The 20790-nt window shown below is 43.1% G+C and overlaps 1 protein-coding gene across 1 annotated transcript in view; it reads left to right on the top strand.

Moving 5' to 3' along the window:
• The first annotated feature begins 2353 nt into the window (after positions 1 to 2353).
• The window catches only part of RPS6KA1 (ribosomal protein S6 kinase A1), a 142581-nt gene continuing 124144 nt past the window's right edge, over positions 2354 to 20790 (top strand). The window contains exons 1-2 of the mRNA XM_088442077.1: positions 2354 to 2487; positions 16367 to 16414. Of these exons, the coding sequence (XP_088298203.1) occupies positions 2425 to 2487; positions 16367 to 16414 (111 nt within the window). The 5' untranslated portion in view covers positions 2354 to 2424. The remainder of the gene's footprint in view (positions 2488 to 16366; positions 16415 to 20790) is intronic.

The following is a 20790-nucleotide window of genomic DNA, read 5'->3' as shown; positions in this document are numbered from 1 at the left end:
GTACTGCCTCCATTTTACTGTTATATTTATATCTGCTAGTAGCTTGCTCTCTAACCTATATCATTCCACAGGTCATGCTATATGTCTGTGTTGTCTTCTGTTTTTATGGCAGTCATTGGTGCTGTCTGTATTATATGGTACTTACTTCTCTTTGTATTGTATGGTGGTCACTTGGTGTATTGAAAGGAGGTAACTAATATTTTCTGCATTAAATGGTGGTCACTGTAATGCTCTCTGTATTATATGGATGTCACTGATGCTCTCTGTGTAATATGGCTGTCCTTGTAATGTTCTCTGCATTATATGGATGTCACTGATGCTCTCTGTATTATATGGCAGTTACTGTAATGCTATCTGTGTGATATGGCTGTCTCTGTAATGTTCTCTGCATTATGTGGATGTCACTAATGCTCTCTATTTTACATGGCGGTCACTGTAATGCTGACTGTATTATATGAATATCACTGATGCTCTCTGTATGATATGGCGGTCCCTGTGATGTTCTCTGAATTATATTGTGGTCCCTGCGATGCTCTATTGCAGTGTTTCCCAATCTCAGTCGTCAAGGCACACTAAAAGTTCAGGTTTTAGTGGTATACATGCTTGAGCACATATGGTTAAATCAAACTAACTGATGTGATACTTAAAACACTTGTGCTGTATTATGGCTATCCTTAACACCTGGACTGTTAGTGTGCCTTGAGGACCGTGGTTGGGAACCACTGCTCTATTGTATGGTGGTCATTTTGATGTTCTCTGTATTATATGGCGGTCATATGGTAGAGGGTGATTACTATCTGCTGGGGAGAGAGGGAGGGCACTGAGCTGAGTCATTGCCCCTGATGACAGAAAACCTAGCTTCACCCCTGCTCCTCTCTATCCACTGCCCTACCCCCACCCCATGCACTCCCTCTGCTCTATCTTGATCCCACATTCCATCCCACCCTTACTTACATGTTTTCATCAGCCCTGATCCTTCTCTTCTCCCTCTTCTGCTAGACTATCATCTGTCCTGTCTCCCTAGCAGTGTAAGCAGTTCCAACTGCACATGCATGTTGGAGACGGGACAGATCTTCGAGAATTACAATATAGATATATAAAATGTATGTGTGTGTATATTATTATGTAGCTGCCTCTCTGGGCAGTTTGGTGATTCATTGTTTATCTCTTCATCACACGACAGGCAGTTGGATGCATCTGGCAGTGCTGCCACATCCATCATTATAGAGGGTTGTTTGGGACAGCACGCTGTTTTTCCGGTGTTTCACACGCAGTCTATAATTTTATATATACATACATCTTGACACAGTATAATGCACTATGGGGACCATTTATTAATCATTGGGTTTTAGACATGATCATCATACTTTCTTATCACTGCTTTGAATGATAATTAGAATTTATGTACCGCCAGTATGTATCAAGAACCACATGCAGGGACAAGGATTCTGAGTGGAGCCTGTCCCTGCCATGTGTAAAAGTGAACGCATAAACAATCTCTTACTATCAGTTACTGGGGCTGGACGGGCTACTGCACATTTGTGGTCTGCTGACCACAAATCCATGAGTGGAGAGTGCTGGAGAGGGATCCCTCTACCACACTTTTTGCAGACAGTAGCCTCTTCAGATGGCATTAGCTTTCAAGGCTTGGTACATTTTTCAGTAAAACTGCTTTTACAATCTAAAACGTGAAACTGTAGCAGATATCTGTTGTGGACCCCTGTAGATACATTTGAGGGTACCCTATCCTGCTCTTTTGTTGTTTGTTATAAAATAACAGGTGGTGCATGCTTCATGTGACTGAAGAAGTGGTTGAAGGTAGGTGATAGATATGTCCTCCATGGTGCTAGCCACTCTCCATGGCACAGGCCACACACTCTGTATAGTCCACACAAACATATAACTGTTGACACTCCCATGGTTTTGGACGCACTCCCTGAAGCGGCATACAATAGGCCCTTCATAAATCTCAGCTCCAGGCCCATGTGGACCTTAATCTGGCACTGGAGATAGGCCCTTTCTTTGTCAAGTCTCATCACATCTTCCAATATTTTCTTTCTCCCTTATAACTTATTATGACAAAACGAATAAACTGCATTAACATTTTTGGCCACAAGATGGCGCACACTGCGCGCTCGCCGCTTTCTATGCCGCTTGTTAAGCCCAGGGGAAAAATTTACCTGAAGGGTTGTGGGTGGTGTCAGATGGGGGCGTGGTTTCCACATTAGTCCCACCCACCTCTACCAAAGACCAATGGTGAGCGCGCTATTCGGTAGTATGCGGGGTGGGCGGTCAGGCTGAGCTGTCAGTGAGTGAGGGGCGGAGTCAGGCAGTGCTGTCAGTGAGTGAGGGGCGGAGTCAGGCAGTCGGTGTGGAGTGTGCGCTGGGAGACAGGAGAATCAGAGTACTACTGGTCCGTGCAACATGCCTCTTGCGCAACTGGTGGATCTCTGGCCCGAACTGGAGCTGGTGCCGGAGGAGACGGAGGTGAGAGCGGTGACACCTCTGCCGGGTGTGACAGGAGCGTGCGCGGCTGCCAGCACTTTCCAGCATTGTTAGTGTGTATATAACGGGCAGTGTCTCTGTTATCAGATCTGTGTGCGCACCCCCTGTCATTCATGCCGTGCATATTCCTGCTGGTAGTTGTGTGTGTGCATGTTTTAGTGCACCTCCTGTGTATACGCTGTATGAGCGGATAATACAGCTCCATGTGCATCTCCTATGATGGTTTATTCCAGTTTACAAGCACATTTAGGAGTGTGAGTGAATCATATGTTGGGGCTCTTTGAGGTGCAATTTCAGGTTTATATTTTCTTAATGAAAAATAAATCTCGTAAAGAAGTGAGGCTGAATACAAATGTCTTTGTCTCTAGTTCTGGAGAGTAGTGAGCAGGCAGAGCCACAGGTGTCTGTTTTGCTTTTGCTTTAGAGCAGAGATTTAGCACTTCGATGCCACGTTGGTTATACAATGTATTCTATATTATATCGCATAGTGCCTATTGGAAGTGAACAGCGATTTCAGCATGTCAACAGCAGTTCTCTGTAATCCTTCATTCATGTTTCCTTATGATTATAAATGGTTGTCTTCTATATATCCATACTGTGTGTGTGTATTTCTCTTTATTTCAGTTGTGCTATTGATCTGACAATATTGCCATGGCAATAAACACAACAGTAGATAAAAGGAGCTAAAAGTAAACTTTGGTTACTGTACTGTTTACAATATATTCTGTACTTGCAGATATATTTCTGTCTTGCAGTTTCTTTTTACCCCTTGGTGAGTTTAGATGTTTAACATTGAACTCCACCCATGCTAAATATGTTGGGGATCGTTGAGGTCCTGGCATTGTGCTAGTTTTCATATAAACTTTATTATTGGTGTATTGGAATTCATTAATGAACACAGCAATTTTCAAATCTTATTATTATACCAGTAACCACTATAACATTTGTTTGTTTTATTTTCAATGGTCTGCTGAAGCACACTATAGTTATTGAGTTGTTTGCTGTTAGTTTGTGTATATGAGTATTATTTATGCTGGGCATACACTGCCAGATAAAATGTCTGTCAGACCGACAGACATTTTATCTGGCTGCCTGCCAGCCGCAGATGTCGCCGGCATACACTGTGAGAGAAATCTCAGTGTATAGCCCGACATCCGCGCTCCGCCCCCGGGGGAGGAGACATTTCCCTGTTCCTTCCGTAGGAAGGAACACAGGAAATGTCTGTCTGTCGGCCGTGCTGGGCATACACTGCCCGATGCGGCCGACAGTTTCCCGGGTAAATATCGCATCGGACGGGCATGCTGGACAATACGGCATGCCTGACCGAGCAATATTTAACCCTCGGTCGCCCGCATACACGCTGCAATTATCGCGGCGATCCGCGGATCGTCCCGATAATTGCAGAGTGTATGGCCAGCATTAGGAAGGTACAGCAACCTAAAACATTTGCTACAAAAGATTTTAGGCTGTTGAACTGGGATATGACATGTTTGATGCACCTCTGTTACAAGATGGCTTACAAGCACAGCTTAACAGCCAAAGGCCCCCATTTATTAATCGTTATTGCAATGCCATCTGGGCATGAAATTACTGCCCATGATCACATTACAATATGCAATCATAGCGCCCGGATGTATCATCCGGCACATACAGGGACATTGGCTCCGAAAGGAGCCCATCCCTGTGATGTGCTCGGGGAGCTAAAATGTGACTAAAGCAGCGTACACACTTGGCAATTAGGAAAGACAGTACGATTACGACATCGTAATCGTACAGTCGTTCCTGATCCCCTGCAGTGCCTACACTGAACGATTAGTCATTCAGTGTAGGCACATTCCAGCATTCCTGAACATGGGCAATCTGTTGTTATCGGCAGATTGGCCAGCATGTTCAGGCGATGATAGATGTCGGAAACGACCATCGGGAGCGCACATTGCTGGTCGTTTCCGACCTTATATTTGTGCACGATTACGATGTTGTAATCGTGCAATCGTTCAGTAATATCACCAAGTGTGTACACACCTTTACTCTAAATGTTGACACATGTACAACTGTTGAAGTTAGGCATGAGGATGCTGTTAGGAGGAGAGAACTTATATTCATATTTTAGGTTAAATGTTCCTTTTAAAATACCTTTTTGCAGCTTTAGAGTTAACACTTCTTCCTTCTGCCAGGGGAACCTGGTGTTAATATCTCTTTAGTGTAAATACATTGAGTTGTACATTCTTTTCTTAAAAGTGAAATATTCCATACAGTTCTATTTGTTAATATTGTGACTCTACAATTGTAAAACCACCTTTTTGAGTCTTGATACCCAAAAATGAGCTGCATAGTCAAGATGAGTGCTTTCTAAAGGTATACTATTTAATTATTTCTCATGATCCTATCCTAAAATACAATATTCTGCTAACTCTAGTGTTGATAAAGTGTGGTAATCATGCAGTAGTGTTACATCTATGGAACACATGGACAAACTTATCTCAGACTCAGGAGTCAGTGCCAAAAGTTAGGTGCATGCAGTTTTGTAATTGAAGATTTGCAAGCTGTACAGTATACGGAATGGGTATGAAGTCCCGGCGGCTGTTCATATCTTGACACCGGCAGCCCGAGGGGGGAAGATCCCGACAGGGCAGGTGAGTATCCTATCCCTACCCCTCTCCACCCCCCTAACCCTAACCTCCCCCCTAGTGCCTAATCCTAACCTCCCTCCTAGTGCCTAACCCTAACCTCCCCCCGGGGATTCCTAGCCCTCACCCCTAGGGGTGCCTAACGCTAACCACCCCCCCTAAAACCTAACCCTAACCCCGCTACACCCCCCCACCCTTCCCCGAGGCTAACGCTAAGGGGTGCCCTGGACTTACTGTTTTCGGTCTGGAGGTCTGGCATTGTGATTAAGATAGGCGTCAGTATTTCAACGCCTAACTTAAGTACCTTGCCGTGATTCAGTTGTCTGTATTGAGACTATCCCCAGTATACACCTAACAATCTTTAGTGTGTATTTCTTTAAAATATTATACCCAGCCTATGCTTAACATGTTGCAACACATTACAACAGCCTATGCCCTCTTCTCCAGAAACAGTCACCAGTCTGTGCCCCCTCACGCCAGACGAAACCTATCACCATGGCATTTAGCATTCTAGAACACTGCCTTGCGACCATAGCCAGAGCTGCAATCGCTCCTTCGGGAAACAAGGGTAACCTAGGACCTGACAGAAGTGGTATGATCTCTTTGCCAGTGTGCCTTTCTTGGGAGCAATGGTGACCTGGTGATCATAATATGTTTAGGCAGCATTCATAATTTTAGGCCCCTAGTACTACGTTACTGTACTTTTATCCACAATACACATCTTTTGCCATGTTGCCTTGGCAGGTGTGTACACCCAGTATGTCTGTGAACGACGTTGTTCACAGACATATCAGGTCCGCCCTGCAGCGCAGCCGATTCTGATATATCTGAAAGGCCTAAAGGTTCTGCCTCTTAATGTAAGCACAAGTGAACATGCTGACATAGAAATAGAGGATGCTTCTGTGGAATTGCACCAGGATGAGCAGGATATTTGTGTAGCTAATGCTAATGAGGATGATGTTGATGAGGATGTTGTTTTGTGTAAATTAGGCACCAGTGGATGAAACAGTTGTTGCCCATGATAAGGAAAAGCCCATTGTCATGCCTGGGCACAAGACAAAAAAAAACTTGGTTGTGTTGACTTATCTGCATCACCAGTGAGTTTTTGGGGAAAGTTAAATTTTTTCTCGGCAGATGCACTTGCTGGAGAAACTGAAGAAGAAGCCACTGCTGCATCATGTGCCACTTGAGCTGACAATTTGCTTACCAACAGTTCTTGGCATATCTTCAGATCTGTGTCCGTAGGGAAGAAAGACACAACTTCTTCATCCCTTCTGGGATGAAAATCCACTCCCAGCAGCAGCAGGCATAGCACTCAAGGATTCTCAAGAAAGACACAACGTAAGACTTAAACCTTAAATCTTTCATTTGCTCTGTTTGGCTTAACCACAGAAATGTGGGCAAGTGGACAGTGGGTACAATGGAATTTTGGAGCCACTGATTACAAAAAACGTAATGCCCTTGTACAGGTTGGGAAATGCTTTTTTAGTGAAGTGGAATCTTTGCAAAGGATTGTTTACCAGTCATTTGTTTGGAAAGCACTCTTAGTAGTCTTCCTGGTCCCCTTCTGAGATGAAAATCCACTCCCAGCAGCAGCAGGTATATCACTCAAGGATTCTTCTGGGGCAAGCACTGATGAGAATGAGTAAAATATTTTTTGTAAATGCGTCCCCTCCTCCCCCCTCATAAATTTGCTTCGGGAAAAATTTAATTAAATTTACTACCAATCAACACTTCCTGTCCCTGCCTTTAACTACATACATACTCCATCTCCCTCAGGCCTCTTGAATAATAAAAACATTTGTTTCTTGATGTGCCATGTTGGAAGATGAACTGCCACGTGTTTGTGCCGCCCACTGCTGCTGCTTAGCTTAGTCAGCCAGCTAGCTTGGTGCAAATTTTGAGGCTAAACCGGATGAAAACAATATTGTGAGCTATGAGGTTGTCAAAATTGAATGGAAAAGAGTGGAAATTAATGTTATTGAGGTTAATAATACTGTAGGCACAAAGAAACCTCCAAATTATGTGATTTTAGCAGATTTGATACATTTTTTTAAAAAAAATACAGATCCAAAACCAAAACACGCCAGGGGCGGTTTTGGCAAAACCAAATCCAGATCCAAAACACGGGGGTCGGCGCACATCTCTAATGAAAAAAAATATTTTTATTTCAACAAAATAAATGCGAGAGTGAAAGTTGACAATTTTTTTACAAAAAATAAATCAAATAAGATGGACTATTCTTGTATGAGCTACAGAGCATGCAGCAACAGTTGTAAAACAACATTTTACTAAATGGCAGTTTTAGCTAAACCCAGGAAGATCAACATTTTATGCTGGGTATATACTGTGACGACGGATCGGTCAGCAGACCGATACACCATCAGAGCGGCCGATGCATAAGCTATACACACTTACCAATCAGCCGCTCAATATGTCTGGGTTGACATTGCAACTGTGCAGGAATTTAAATTTGCCCCCCCCCAGTTGAGATGTCAATGTCGATGGCCCCTGCAGCCAGTGTACGGGCAGTTGGCGGGTGCTATATACGGGGTCATTTTAAACGGATAAATTATTGGTCTATTTCAGCACTTTAGTAGCACATTTTTGCACACACTGCACTTTTTTCACAAAGCACTTACATCTACACTTTGCTAGAAGACTTATGCACATATATATATATGAACACTACTGCACTTCATTTTTGACCCAGTGGGTTATAAAACGCCATTATACATAAGACACGCTATTCGCTGAGATCAGTTTCACTTATCAAACTAATTTCTGTGGCATAAACCCCTTCTGGCTATCACAGATGGGGGCAGCATCCGAACTCCTTGCCACCTGGGATAGTTTCTTTGCTGATTACCCTATAGGACAATCGGCCTTGTTAGTCTGGGTCACATTTAAGGCCTTTCTTTGAGGTACTTTGGTATCTAGAGTGGCTCAGATTAAGGTGTTTCACAGCGTGAGCAAGAGGATTAAGCGAAATAGTGTCATGCTATTGAGGAGAGAGACCTTACTAGTCGCCTTTCAGGCAATAGGGTGCAATGGCTTATTGTACATGAGGATTGGTCTGACTTCCTTTTGGACACGTTGAAATGGAGTCTTCTTTTCTCTTTTTACGATCACTACATCCAGGCAGTCGGGTGAGCAAGTATATGGTTTATGTGGCTTGGGTTGACTCTGCTTCATCCACTGTGCGCAGATTGCTGGATGAAAGTGGGGCTACTAATACTGTACTCCAACTCGTCTTGTAGCGCATGGAGGTAAGTTGTATGTGGACACATCTCGTCTCTAGCTGCAGTATTTTATGATTACTTTTGAAAGATGTATGCTTCTCAGGTTAGCTATTCTCTAACATCTAACTTTTTATCTAGATCAGATTGTTCTCCCCATGCTGATAGAGGACAGCAGAGTCTTTGTAGACGCCCCTATCTCCATGGAGGAAGTGGAAAATAAAATTAAGTCCTTCCCCTCTGAATTTGATGGGTTCCCTATTGAGCTGTATAAGGCCCATTTGTTTTGTTTTTTTTGTCTCTAATCTACACTCCTTAAGGTTGGCTCATTGCCCCCGTTTATGGCGGAAGCTCTGATAGTGATAATTCCCGAACCTGGTAAGGATCCGGCTTATCCGAACTCCTATCCAATTTCCCTATTGTCCATTTATATTAAAGTATTAGGCAAAATTCTTGCTGTACATTTAGGTGGAACACTAGTTTTAAAATAGGGCAGCGCCTTGTTAAAACAGCCTAGCGGGAACACTAGTTGTCCCAGTGGAGAGGGGGGCCTGTTTCTTCCTTATTTAAGGTTTTATATGGCTTCTCAGTTGGTGCATTGTTTGGGAATAGGTTTACGGACTCTGATCATGGGGAAGCACACCGATACTCTGCCCTACTTCATCAGGCTGGTAATCAGTTTAACCCACTCCAGTTTTTGCTTGCTGGATTCTCCTTAAGACACTGTTCCCCTATATTGCCAGACTCTACGAGCCTTCACCAGTCAGCTGCTAGGATTTTGGATGACTCTGTTACAGACCCATGTTCTTTTCTGTGTAGTAACCCTTCTTATTCTGACCTCTTTAGTCTTGAGTATCGGACACTCTGGTTGTCTAGTTGGGCGGGTACTGTGAGTCAACTGTATCAGAATGTGTGCTACTCTCAGCCTAGGGTGGAGTTCGGTCTTCCGAACAGTATGTTTTAAAGATACTTGCAGCTCCACTACGCTCTCTGTGCTCAGTGGGGAGTGGAGCTGTGCCACTTATCTCTGAGTTGCTTGTACATACTTTGTTTCGTACATTGCTAAAAAGAGTATTTCTTATGGTTACTCCACCTTGTTGCTAAATTTTGGGGTGAGGGGTTAGTCTCTGAGACTATGGTGCGAGGGTGACTTGGTCCCCTTGGCGGACAATGACTGGACATTGCAACTTGGCTCCCCCTGTGTGGCCTAGAGATATGCCGGTTTTCAGCAGTTACAACGCTACTTATTGCACATGGTCTACTGTCCTCCAGTGCATCTTGCTAAGCTTAGGCAGTTGACCTCTACCTCCATCCCTAAATGTAACCCTCCTGAGGCTGATTTCTGGCATTTGTTGTAGTCGTGTCCGTGTGTATCGGAATTCTGGTGAGATCGGGATCTTCTTCTTTTTTTTTCTCTTTCTTTTTACAAACCCCCTTTCCCCGTATCTGTCTTTTCACTCTCAGCCTCCCAGATTCTTTCAATACATATGTACATCTCTGTCACTGTTCTTTAAATGTTAGTTAAGGTCCTTATTATCAGGGGTTGAATGGCTCCACAGCCTCCGTTCCTCGATGCCTGGATTGGGTTGGAGAGTTCTACCGTTTCTCATGAACGCTTTATGTATATTTAGTGAAAAATGTCTCGCTAAATTTGTTAAAGTGAGGTCTCTATGGCAATCATCCCACTTTGCCCTGGACCTGGGGCCTTCTTCTCTTTTAAATTTCACCTGGGTGTCCCCTTCACATTTGCTTTATATACGGTATCTTTATTTTTCATTCTCTGTTGATGTTTTATACCTTCTCTAGTACTATACTTTTATATCTTGCCATCTCTTATGTAATCAAATTGCTATCTATTCTTTGTCATTGGATGATTTGTTGCGCTCTTGAATGTGTTACTATATTTCTTTTTTCTGTTTATATACTTTTTTTTGTACTGTTAAGAGCAAAACTTGAATAAAAATAAGTATTAGTAACAGCCTGTAGGAGATGTTGACACCACTAAGAGCAGGATGTAGGCAGATGCATTGGCGTGTAGTGAGACACCTACTGGAATAGATGCAAAATGAAGAACAACCTTCATGGTAGATAGCTGAGATGATTATGGACCAAATAGGATGCAGAATGGACTTGTAAGCGGAAACTGTCAGATGCGGAATGCACTTGTGAAAGCAGGTTTCTTATAATTGAGTCGGATACAGAATGTAGGTGGCTGAAGACTGAGTCAAATGCAGAATGCACTTGCGCATGCAGGTACAGAAGACTGAAACAATAGCTGGAAGCCACCACAGCCAGGAGCTCTTGGAAACGTGGCCAGAAGTGTATTGTTCTGACCATGAGACTAGCACTGGAGAGTGTTTGGACGTGCCTATTGCCTGAGCAGGTAATTTGAACATGAATGCGGAAAACCAATTGGCAAATGCAGTCATGTGAACAAATCTAAGATGCCGGCACCCATGTTCCGCCGCCGTGGTAACTGCAATCAGGGAAACCCTAGGCCCACATGCAGAGATGCCACACTTGATCAGGAGGGGTCCGGATGGCAGTAACATGACACCGCCGGACCAGGTAATGGAGGCTAAGACCCAATATATTACAGAGCTTCATGGAGGCCCCCACCAGAGTCCTGCAAATCGGCACCTCCCATACCAGCATAGATGGGGGGGAAAGGAGGAGAAACAGGGAAAGGGTAGAGTAAGAGAAAAGAAAAAAAATCTCTGCACAACACCTAGCGACCCAGTGAATGACTGACAGGTACAAAATATTAGTTATTTTACAACACACCTAACCTCAGTGCAGGTGTGGAGAACTATACAATGTATAGATGAAAAAAATTACATATTTTATTTAATGTGAATTGTCATATAGTAGGATTCTGACTCCTATGCATTAAATAAATAATGAAAAAGTCTTAGACTAGGAAGACAGACTGAAAAGTGTTACCAGCTGTCTGATCTGCCAAAATTCTGCCTGTTCCCAGATGTGTAACTCAAGTGTAATCCCTATAGGACAGAGCAGTAAGGGAGGCAGTTGTGTAAGTCATCTAGGATCCTATGACAGTCATATGGTTCCAAGTTGACAAGGAGTAAATTGTAGATTTGGTTCTTCATGATCTTGTCGAAGCTGATTGAGGAACAAGCTAAACATTGTATGATAAAAAAGAGAAGGTGAAAACAATTGCACTTAATACAATAGTTAGGTAACTACAATCATCAGTGGACAAAGTGACCTTGCTCAGCAAGTGGCACATACCTGATAAACGTTTTGACTGTGAAGTTGACTGAAGTGTTGTTCCTTCCTCGTTCACCAGTGATAACATACTGTATCACATTAAGCCAATCTCTTTTTCTTAATTGAATTGTTTGTGCTTTCCAGGCTGAGCTTTGATTAACTCGGTTGTCAATGGATTAAGTCATACATGCTGGTAATGCTGGTACACCATAACCAGTATAGGACAATTGGCTATATAAACAGGATATCAGTCATATTTGTAATGTGCTCAATATATGACCACATATTGACAAACTGCAGTAAAGTATTTTAATGGAGTGGAGGGAGTTTGAGGATTGGATGAGGTTGGACAGCAATGGAAATGGTGGAAAGAGCCTTGCAACAGGTTGCACAATGGACTGGGTACGTTCTGTAAATTGGTATTTTTTTGGGAAGGGGGGATTATGGACCTCTTTCTCTTTGTCATATGATATGTGCCTTCTGTAAGCCTCATGTTCAGGGCTAAACCGCCTTATCATATTCCCTTTGCATGAAATAGATTGTTTTGGTTTTCAGACTGATCAGTCCTTTTGTGCTGCACACCACATAAGCTGCAGGCCCTGTCCACATAGCTGACATTCCTTAGTGTGCTGTAGCCTAGGGCTGTTAGAAGGAAATATAAAACTATTCCTTGCATTGATTCTGCAGTATGAACACATGCAGCAAAACCAATAAAATGTCATGGCTCTTATAGTGATTAGATAATGATCTTCTCTGTAAACTCAGATGTACAGGAAATAGAGTAGAAATATAATTGTCCCATTTAATGACTGGGAATAAAATAATTATTCACATACTGCTACCTGGCTGAGAAGAACACTGAAAATGAGACCCCAATGATCAGCTGCTGCATTGTACCATATTCTCTCTACTAAGTCTCCCCCCTCCCGTTGTTTGTAACAATGCTGTGTAACGATTCACTGGAGCATCTTCATTTTCCCATGCACATGAAAATTTCTAGCCTTGTATTGTAACGTCCATATGTATACATTATGGGGGTTTGAGTGATCTCTTGGCAGAATCATCTTGCATTTCATGATCTGCCAGCCTGGAAACATCATCCAGGGGCCAGGGCAACTTCTTTGTTCATCCGCGTTCCATTTATTTATTTGGAATACCTTTGTGCAGATGTCAGAAGCACAGATCTTTCTGTGCGTGTATGTCTGTTGTACACTTTTCACGTCTTAATCCAGGATGCCGTCTGGACATCCTGTATTTGACTGCAGTACTCCTCACACAATGGTAACCGCAGATCTATGAGATCCTAAACAAGTATGTTACCTTTCTCTGGAGTGGCATGTACTGTAACACAAGGTCTTTTATACACTGTTCTCTTGCTCCATTGTACCTTGCCATTTCCATGGCGATGAGAGAAGGGGGGGGCTACTACTCAATGCAGTGTTGCTTATTTAACTGTTATGCTGCTGGCACAGCTGACACTGGCACTTAAAGACTTTAAGGACTGAAGTACTTAAATTTACAAATGACTTTTTCTCATCATGCCATGGGGGAAAAATACAATGTAGATGCATGCAGATTCCCATTGCAAACAACTTTTGTTAAATACTGCTCACAATAGGAACTATATACTGCAGTGTTGCATTTTTGAACAGGTGCAGGTTTTTTTTTCTTAGTCCCTCATCTCTTGATTGTAGAAATTAACTTGGCACATTTTTCTCGTTTCTTGGATCGATTTGGTATGTTTTGTGAAGCTTTCCAAATCTTTACTAACTGCAGCAACAGTACAGTTGTACTTGGATTTTCAGAACTGCCCCTAATTCTCCCTTTGTAATCCTACAATGTCAACTGAACAGAAGATCCATATAGTGTTTTCAAGGAGGGAGCAATAGATATCCCAAATTGATTTGTTGGTTAATCTTCTTGGGTTTGGAATCCTAGTAACATGTGATTTCCCTGAGTTAAGCTCCGCTAACCCTCAGCACAAGAGTAAACTGCTGTTTCCATTGTAGATTTATTTGTTTAATTTTTTTCTCACCTTGGTTAGAAAGAGTTGTAACCAGATCAGTGGCTACAACCATATAAGGCACTGTTTAAAGTTCTGGCAATTTATTACAAATGGAGCATACACACGGTCAGATTTGTCAGATGTGTCAGATGAACGATTTGACCAACGATTTGAACTATGAACGATTTTTGACTCCATTTAAAATGAATGGAATCATCCAAATCTGACTGCAAACACATCAGATGTCAGATATCGTTATCTGACTATCGGGAACGCGCATCGTTCAGACATATCAGATATATCAGATTTTCCTTCAGATATGAACGATTGAATGATTTCTTAAATCATTATAGTTATCGTTCAGATCTGAAGAAAAATCTGACCTTTTGTGTATGCACCAAAAGTTTAAAATAACAAAGAACACTGTAACTTCCTTGTCCTTCACATCATCTATAAATCCATCAGTATGTTGAGCATTTCTGCTCTGGTAGAGATTTTCTGATGACTGCAGCTTGAGAGCAACATATGTGTTCTCTAAAACACTGGTTCTCAAACTCTGGGCCTGATTCAGACCCGCTTGTGAGCGCTGAGCGCTCGCAAGCGGGTCGATGTTGGCCCAGTGTGCATGCGCACGACAGAGGCGGCTCCGATGTGCGCATGCGCGAGACCCGGATAGCGACGGGCAAGCCGTCACTCCGGGTCTTGCTACAAAGGGGGCATGCTGGCGATGTTGAGTGACAGCACGCCCCCTTTGGCGGGCGTGCCGGGGCGTGGCTGCCCAGACGGAGGCGTTCCCTTGGGAACGCCTACCATCTGGTGCCGGCCCCACTGACATCACAAGTGATGTCAGTGGGAGTGCTTTTGGCTCTGATAGAGCCGAAAGCACTCCAGGGCTTGCGGCAACGAGACCCTACCACAAGGGTCTCTTCGCATGCCCAATGGTCGCGATGGTCTTGACCATCGCGACCATCTTCCTGGCCGCTCGCTATAGCTGTGGATGGTCACCCACAGCTATACGAGCAGCCAGGAGGCCGCTCTAAAAATGAAGAAGGACGGCCCTGATTCAGAGCGAGCACTCTGTCAGAGCGTCCAACTCTGAATCAGGGCCTCTGTCCTCAGGACCGCAACAGTGCATGTTTTCCAGGTCTCCTCACAGAATCACAAGTGAAATTATCTCCACCAGGATGTAGTCGGCATCCCGGCATGCAGGATGCCGACGGTCTGTATACCAGCGCCATAATCCCAACAGGTTGAGATCCCGACACCAGTGTCCCGACTGCCGGCATCCCGAAGGTAAGTATTGGGGTGATAGGACGAGATTAGGGTTAGGCTTAGGGGGAGGGTTATGCATCGGGGAGGGACTGTTAGGATTAGGGTATGGGGAGGGGGAGGTTAGGTTTAGGCACTAGGGATGGAGGTTAGAGTTAGGCATCGGGGAGGGTTAGGGCAGGGATTAGCAAAATACTTACGTTCATTCCTATGGATGTCGGGATACCGCTATCTGTATTCTGTCCAGCGGCATCCCAACAGCTGGTATTTCATAGCCAACCCGCTCCACCTGTGGATCTTTAAAATGTGTCAGTGATTAATGAATACATCTGTGCACCTGCTAGGTGACCTGGAAAATGTGACATGTTTGGGGTCCTGAGGTCTGAGTTTGAGAACCTTTGCTTTAAAAGCTATAACAGAATTCATATTTTTTTTTACTTTTAATCTTTTTACATCTGCTTTCTACTTATATTTTTAGAGTTTCTCTCTTGTGGAGAGCAGCTATACATTGTATGTGTAATAGTGATACCTTAATTAGCGCCTTCAATTTTTTCTCAGTACAGCGTTCAATACAAATACTCTCTTAATCTTCTGTGCAGAAGAGGAAATCCTGCATTAGGAAAACCCACAACAGCACGGATGGTGTAATGATTAGTGTTACTGCCTCACAGCACTGAGGTCTTGGGTTTAATTCCCACCACAGCCCTAACTGTGTGGAGTTTTTATATTCTCCCCGTGCTTGCGTGGGTTTTTTTTCTGGGTGCTTCAGTTTCCTCCCACAATGTATGTGTGTGTACATGTGTAAGGGAATATAGATTTTTAAGCTCCACTGGGGCAGAGACTGATGTGAATGGTCAATTTATTCTCTGTGGAAGATGTATGTGCTTTATAAATAAGTGGTAATGAAAACACATAACTTACCTTGTGTATATAAGTGGAGGGAGGGCATAATCTAGGTTTTCCGTGCACTTCAACCATAAGGTTCACTTGTAATAGTGGCATGCTAGTTAGAATTAGGTGACTAATACATTGCAGCTTACAGCACCGAGATCTAGGGGTCCCTATGAATGCCTGTATGACCAATATGTATAGGTGTAACGCACTTATACAAAATAACTGCTTCAGTCACTATGTCTGATTTTCAGTTTGGAACAATTTAACGCTGTGTCTTAAATGTGTAGTTGAAATCACCAGGGGGACCCCACATTTCTCCTCCTGTTACAAAAAAAACAACTTTTTTTTAATATAATTTTGTTCCTTATTCAGGAAGATTGTTTATTACCATGTTGTATTTTTTCATATGATTAACACACAGTTAAAAAATATTTAACATATGATACCACAAAATAGACAGACATCTCTCCTATAGATGGGCTTTTAAAAAAAAGCCGTAAAGCAAGCAATGTAGTTATATTAGAGCTTTGTGGTTGGAAACACAATATGTCTATGCTTCTATAACTTTTTTTTTTTTTTATCAATTATTCCTGCAGAACGGACATGCTGGCCCAGAGGATGCAGAGAAATGTGCTGCAACCAAGGTAAGAAGCCTCTTCCATCCCCCACTCCTTCTGAGCAACTTCCTGCCATAGTGCTTCTAGTAAATGTGTTCACTTTGCCAGGCAGAGGATAGATATTCAGTGGAGACAGGTCAACCTTTTCTCCAAGGTGATAGGCCTATAGTACATTATAATTATTAATATTTTTGACTTGCAGGTGTAAGTGCACTTGCAGAATAATAAAACCTTAGCACTTGCAGCCCTGTGTAAAGGTTACTCACAATCATGTGAGTACGAGGTGCCATCAGTGTCTTATAGCAGTAAAACCTAAAGATAAAAGTTTGTATATCTTATTAGACCTAGCATAGAGTAATGCATGTTTTTTTTTATTATTATTTTTTACTAATAAAGGAACTTTTTTGATTACAGAAAAAAAAGCTTTTTCCTGTGCATGCTTCTTTCTACAAAATGTGTGATCTAGACATGACACGTTTCTAACTAGGTGTCATAATGCATAAAATAGGCCTCATTTAGAGGTGTAGGGGACCAGTAATTTAAAATGTGTTGCACACTTCTCTCATCTAATTGAATCCGGCCCCTAGTATTCTGGAAATTTGTTTGTTATAATCTTGTGCTTCTACTGTTTTAACAATTGAAAGAACTGTTTGTTATTAACAATTGCTATGCACTGTGACTGGTTATGCATAAGAAGATTCTATCTCAAATATCTTCAATTACATCATGAAAGTGTGAGAGGGAAAAGTCTGCACCTCTGGCATCGCAACAGCAGGACATTTGCCCATTAATCTGTTTTGCCCAATGTGCAGATACGGGTGGTCTCAGAATACACACACAGGGCATCAGTCCAACTATGTAATTTATTTTATTTGTATTTCAAGGTATCCAATATTAAAGTCGCTCATATAAATATACAGCCATGTGTTTATATGTATGTGTGTTCTCCTAGCACATACGCCTAATCGCTCTGAGCTAAACCTCAAAACCTTGAAATAATAACTTGTCATGGGTGGAAAATAACGTGTTAAGATAGTGTGTGATGGTTATAATCTGTTTTCTATGAAGCTTGGGTTATGAATCTTAAGCTGGGAACACACTTTGCGATCCCTCGCACCATATAGCATTATGACACAGATCGGCTCGATACATTGTGTGGATCGCATAGTGTGTACACCTGATCGCATGTGCCCGCTGGCCAATCATCGCATCGGGCCATCTGCTGTGCTGCACCGCAGATAGGACAGTGCGATGAACAACACCATGCTGCCAAATGCTGCATGGAACCACACATCGCGCATCATGCAGTATGTACAGATGGCACGGTGTGATGGAACAAGTTTTGTTCCATCGCATCGTGTCATCGCTGGGTACACACATTGCATAGTGTGTACCCAGCTTTAGATGTTTGACAACTATGGACAAACAAACCTTTCTGAAAACTGTACATGTGGTGACTTGCAATGAATGGCAATTTTTCATAAAGATTTAGAATCAATCAATAATTAATCACAAATATTTTCTGATGCTTTTGATCATAATAAGATGACACTTAGTAAGAAGCCTTTTGCTATTCTTGAGGTGAGAACAGAGTGCTCTGTTGCTTCTAGCACTCTCAGCTGATACCACAAATTGCTGAGATACGGACCAGAGTGTGCTAGAACCACCAGCGCAGAGAGCGACACCCCAGACAGGAAAGAGGAACTGCCAGGGTTGTGACAGGTGCAGGATGCTAGAATGAACACTACAGCAGTTTGAGGTTCATGTGGCCAAATTGGTGCAGTTGAATGATGTCCACATTAGCAGGTGGCCAGCTGACCTGACAGTTTGTTACTGCTGAGAGCTCCCTTATAAATTACTATTTTTCATAGTTCTCAAAAGATTTGCCTAATATCAAAGTAACAGCAGCTGAGTGTTGTGTGCTCACTCTGCTGAAAAGGAGCAAGTCTTTGTAAATACTGGGGGTTGGCTTCTGTATAATTTGGTATGATTTTTACATAGAATACTGCTGTTCCCACATGACCAGTGTACAGTTATGCAGCCAGTTCTCAGCTGAGCAGTGTACAAACCCTAACCTACTGTGGTGAGCAGTCTACAAAACATTTGTATTCTAGTTAATGGTATACAATTCTATTTTGTATTGTAATCAATGGGCTTGTCCTGGCAGGAAAAAAAAAGTTGAGACGGATCGTGTGTATAAAGCAAAAAATAGATTTGATAGTATTAACCCCAAGTCCCTCGTTCTGTTATAAGCCTGGGCAACCTCTCAATTCCTCCTTTCTCTGCCTCCCAAATGCTGTTTTCTCTCTCTCCGCTCAGCCAATTCCTGTTACAGGAGCGCTCACCTAAATAATATTGGCACCGCTAAAACTTCCACCAATACTGCTGTATCACAACTAATGGCTGAAATAAAAATAGAACATTATTGGGCATGGTGGGAAAGTTGTTGGGAGTTGACCAATATCAGCCAGTGTGCGTAATTTTCTTAAAGTGAAACAGTGTGTCTAGATTATGTCCGATTTAACCACCAAGAACCACCGATCTATGATCCTATTGGACGTGTGGCTGTTAATATTATTATTATTTGTACAAAGTGTCAAGATATCAAGCTGCGCTGAAATTTGAGGAGATCATGATACAACCCGACAACATACGATGACTTGAAATAAAATGTAAATATGCCATCTCTATTATTGTTTTAATTAATAAAAGAATTACATAATGCATATGTTGTCTATCTCTCCACATACTTCCTTGCATATATCTTGAACCTGCAGCAGAGCCTAACTTCAATGCATCATGTTACTCAACTTGGATAAGAGCTCCAGGTTTCTTTCTTTTTTTGTTTGCCCTTTTACAGTAGTTTGTAACAAAGTGGTTGCTTACAGTGAAGAAACCAATGAGCAAGTGATCTAAAGGTGCCTACACACTATGCTATGTGGTCACGATGCGATGTTGTGTCCGATTTCCCTTGAACTCTCCCCAGCAGCTCCCCGGCAGTCCTGGACACGATTTGGTGTTAAAAAGTGTCCAATGTGACAAACGATCTATCGTGCATCCTTAACTTTTTCCAATGCATCTTGTCCGAGATTGGCAGATCTTACCTGCAGCAGGCAAGATCTGAAGATGTGATGTACGACCAGCGGGTACGCGCATCGTATTCGCGAGTGGACACTCACGATTTGTCGTTCTGATGTGTCAAAATCTGGCAAATCGTGTAAAATATTGCCTAGTGTATAGTCATCTTGGCTATGTGCATGACTACACTGTATAATTGTATACTTGCCCCAAGCAATATAAATCCCTTTCGGTGCTATCTTTCATTTAAAAAAAAATCGGGGCAGTTTCCAAAGACCGCCCTTTTGAATAGAACTCAATTAGTATATGGTCATAGACCACATTCTACAGATGTGTCCTTACACATCTTAGCTGTAGTCACACTAAAAAATACCTCTCAGTGCACCAGGTCCCGTGAGACTCTGCTAGCGCTGGGCATAAAACTAACTGTAGTTTGGTAGAGGAGGAAAAATGGTTTGGGGCATTTTCAGGGTTTGACCTGTGCCACTTAGTTCCAGTGAAGGGAAATTTTAACCCAGTGGTTAACTAGGGCAGGGCTGCCGAGGCACGTGCCCTGGGTGCCGTAAGGGGGGCCCCTATTTACTCAGTGTAGTGCAGACTGCAGTGAGTGCGGTCCGCACTACACAGTTACACACAAATCAGACAGACTCTCATTGGCTGCTGCACCCACTGCCAGAGCCGGGCTGGAGCTCACTCATGAGCTCCGCCTTCCGGCTCCTGCAGTGGGCGATAGGAGAGATGTCATGACGTCTCTCCCATAGTACCGAGCTGGACCTAGCGGGAGGACGGAGGAGCAGACAGCAGCAGAAGTGGGGATTTAGGGAAGTCAGTGAGTGTTTTGTGTGTGTATGTCATGTCTTTGTCTGTTTTGCAGCGACTGGCCTGTGACACTGAATAAGGAGGACCACTATGGGGGCACTGCATAGGGGGGATCACTACTGGGGCACTGCGTAGGGGGGATCACTACTGGGGGGCACTGTATAAGGGGCACTACTGGGGACCTGCATAAGGGGGACCACTACTGGGGGGCACTGCATAAGGGGGACTGTATAAGGGGCAATGCATAGGGGGGGCACAGTATAAGGGTGCTCTACTAGGGGCACTGTGTAAGGGTGCTCTACTGTATAAAGGGCACTACTACATGGGGCATTGCTACTGGGGACATTGCATAAGGGGCACTACTACAAGGGCATTGCAAGAGGGGCACTACTATTCGAGGAATTAAGGTGCATATGTAATGGAAAGGAATGTTACCAGAGTGACGAGAAAGGGGTGTGTGTCATGTTGACACGCCCCATATTTCAGTGGCCACACCCCTTGTGGCA

This window comes from Taudactylus pleione, unplaced genomic scaffold, assembly GCF_031769625.1.
Source record: "Taudactylus pleione unplaced genomic scaffold, aTauple2 ptg000305l, whole genome shotgun sequence".
Taxonomy (NCBI): domain Eukaryota; kingdom Metazoa; phylum Chordata; class Amphibia; order Anura; family Myobatrachidae; genus Taudactylus; species Taudactylus pleione.
The sequence above is the reverse complement of the archived record's forward strand: the minus strand, read 5'-3'. Positions and strand labels throughout refer to the sequence as shown.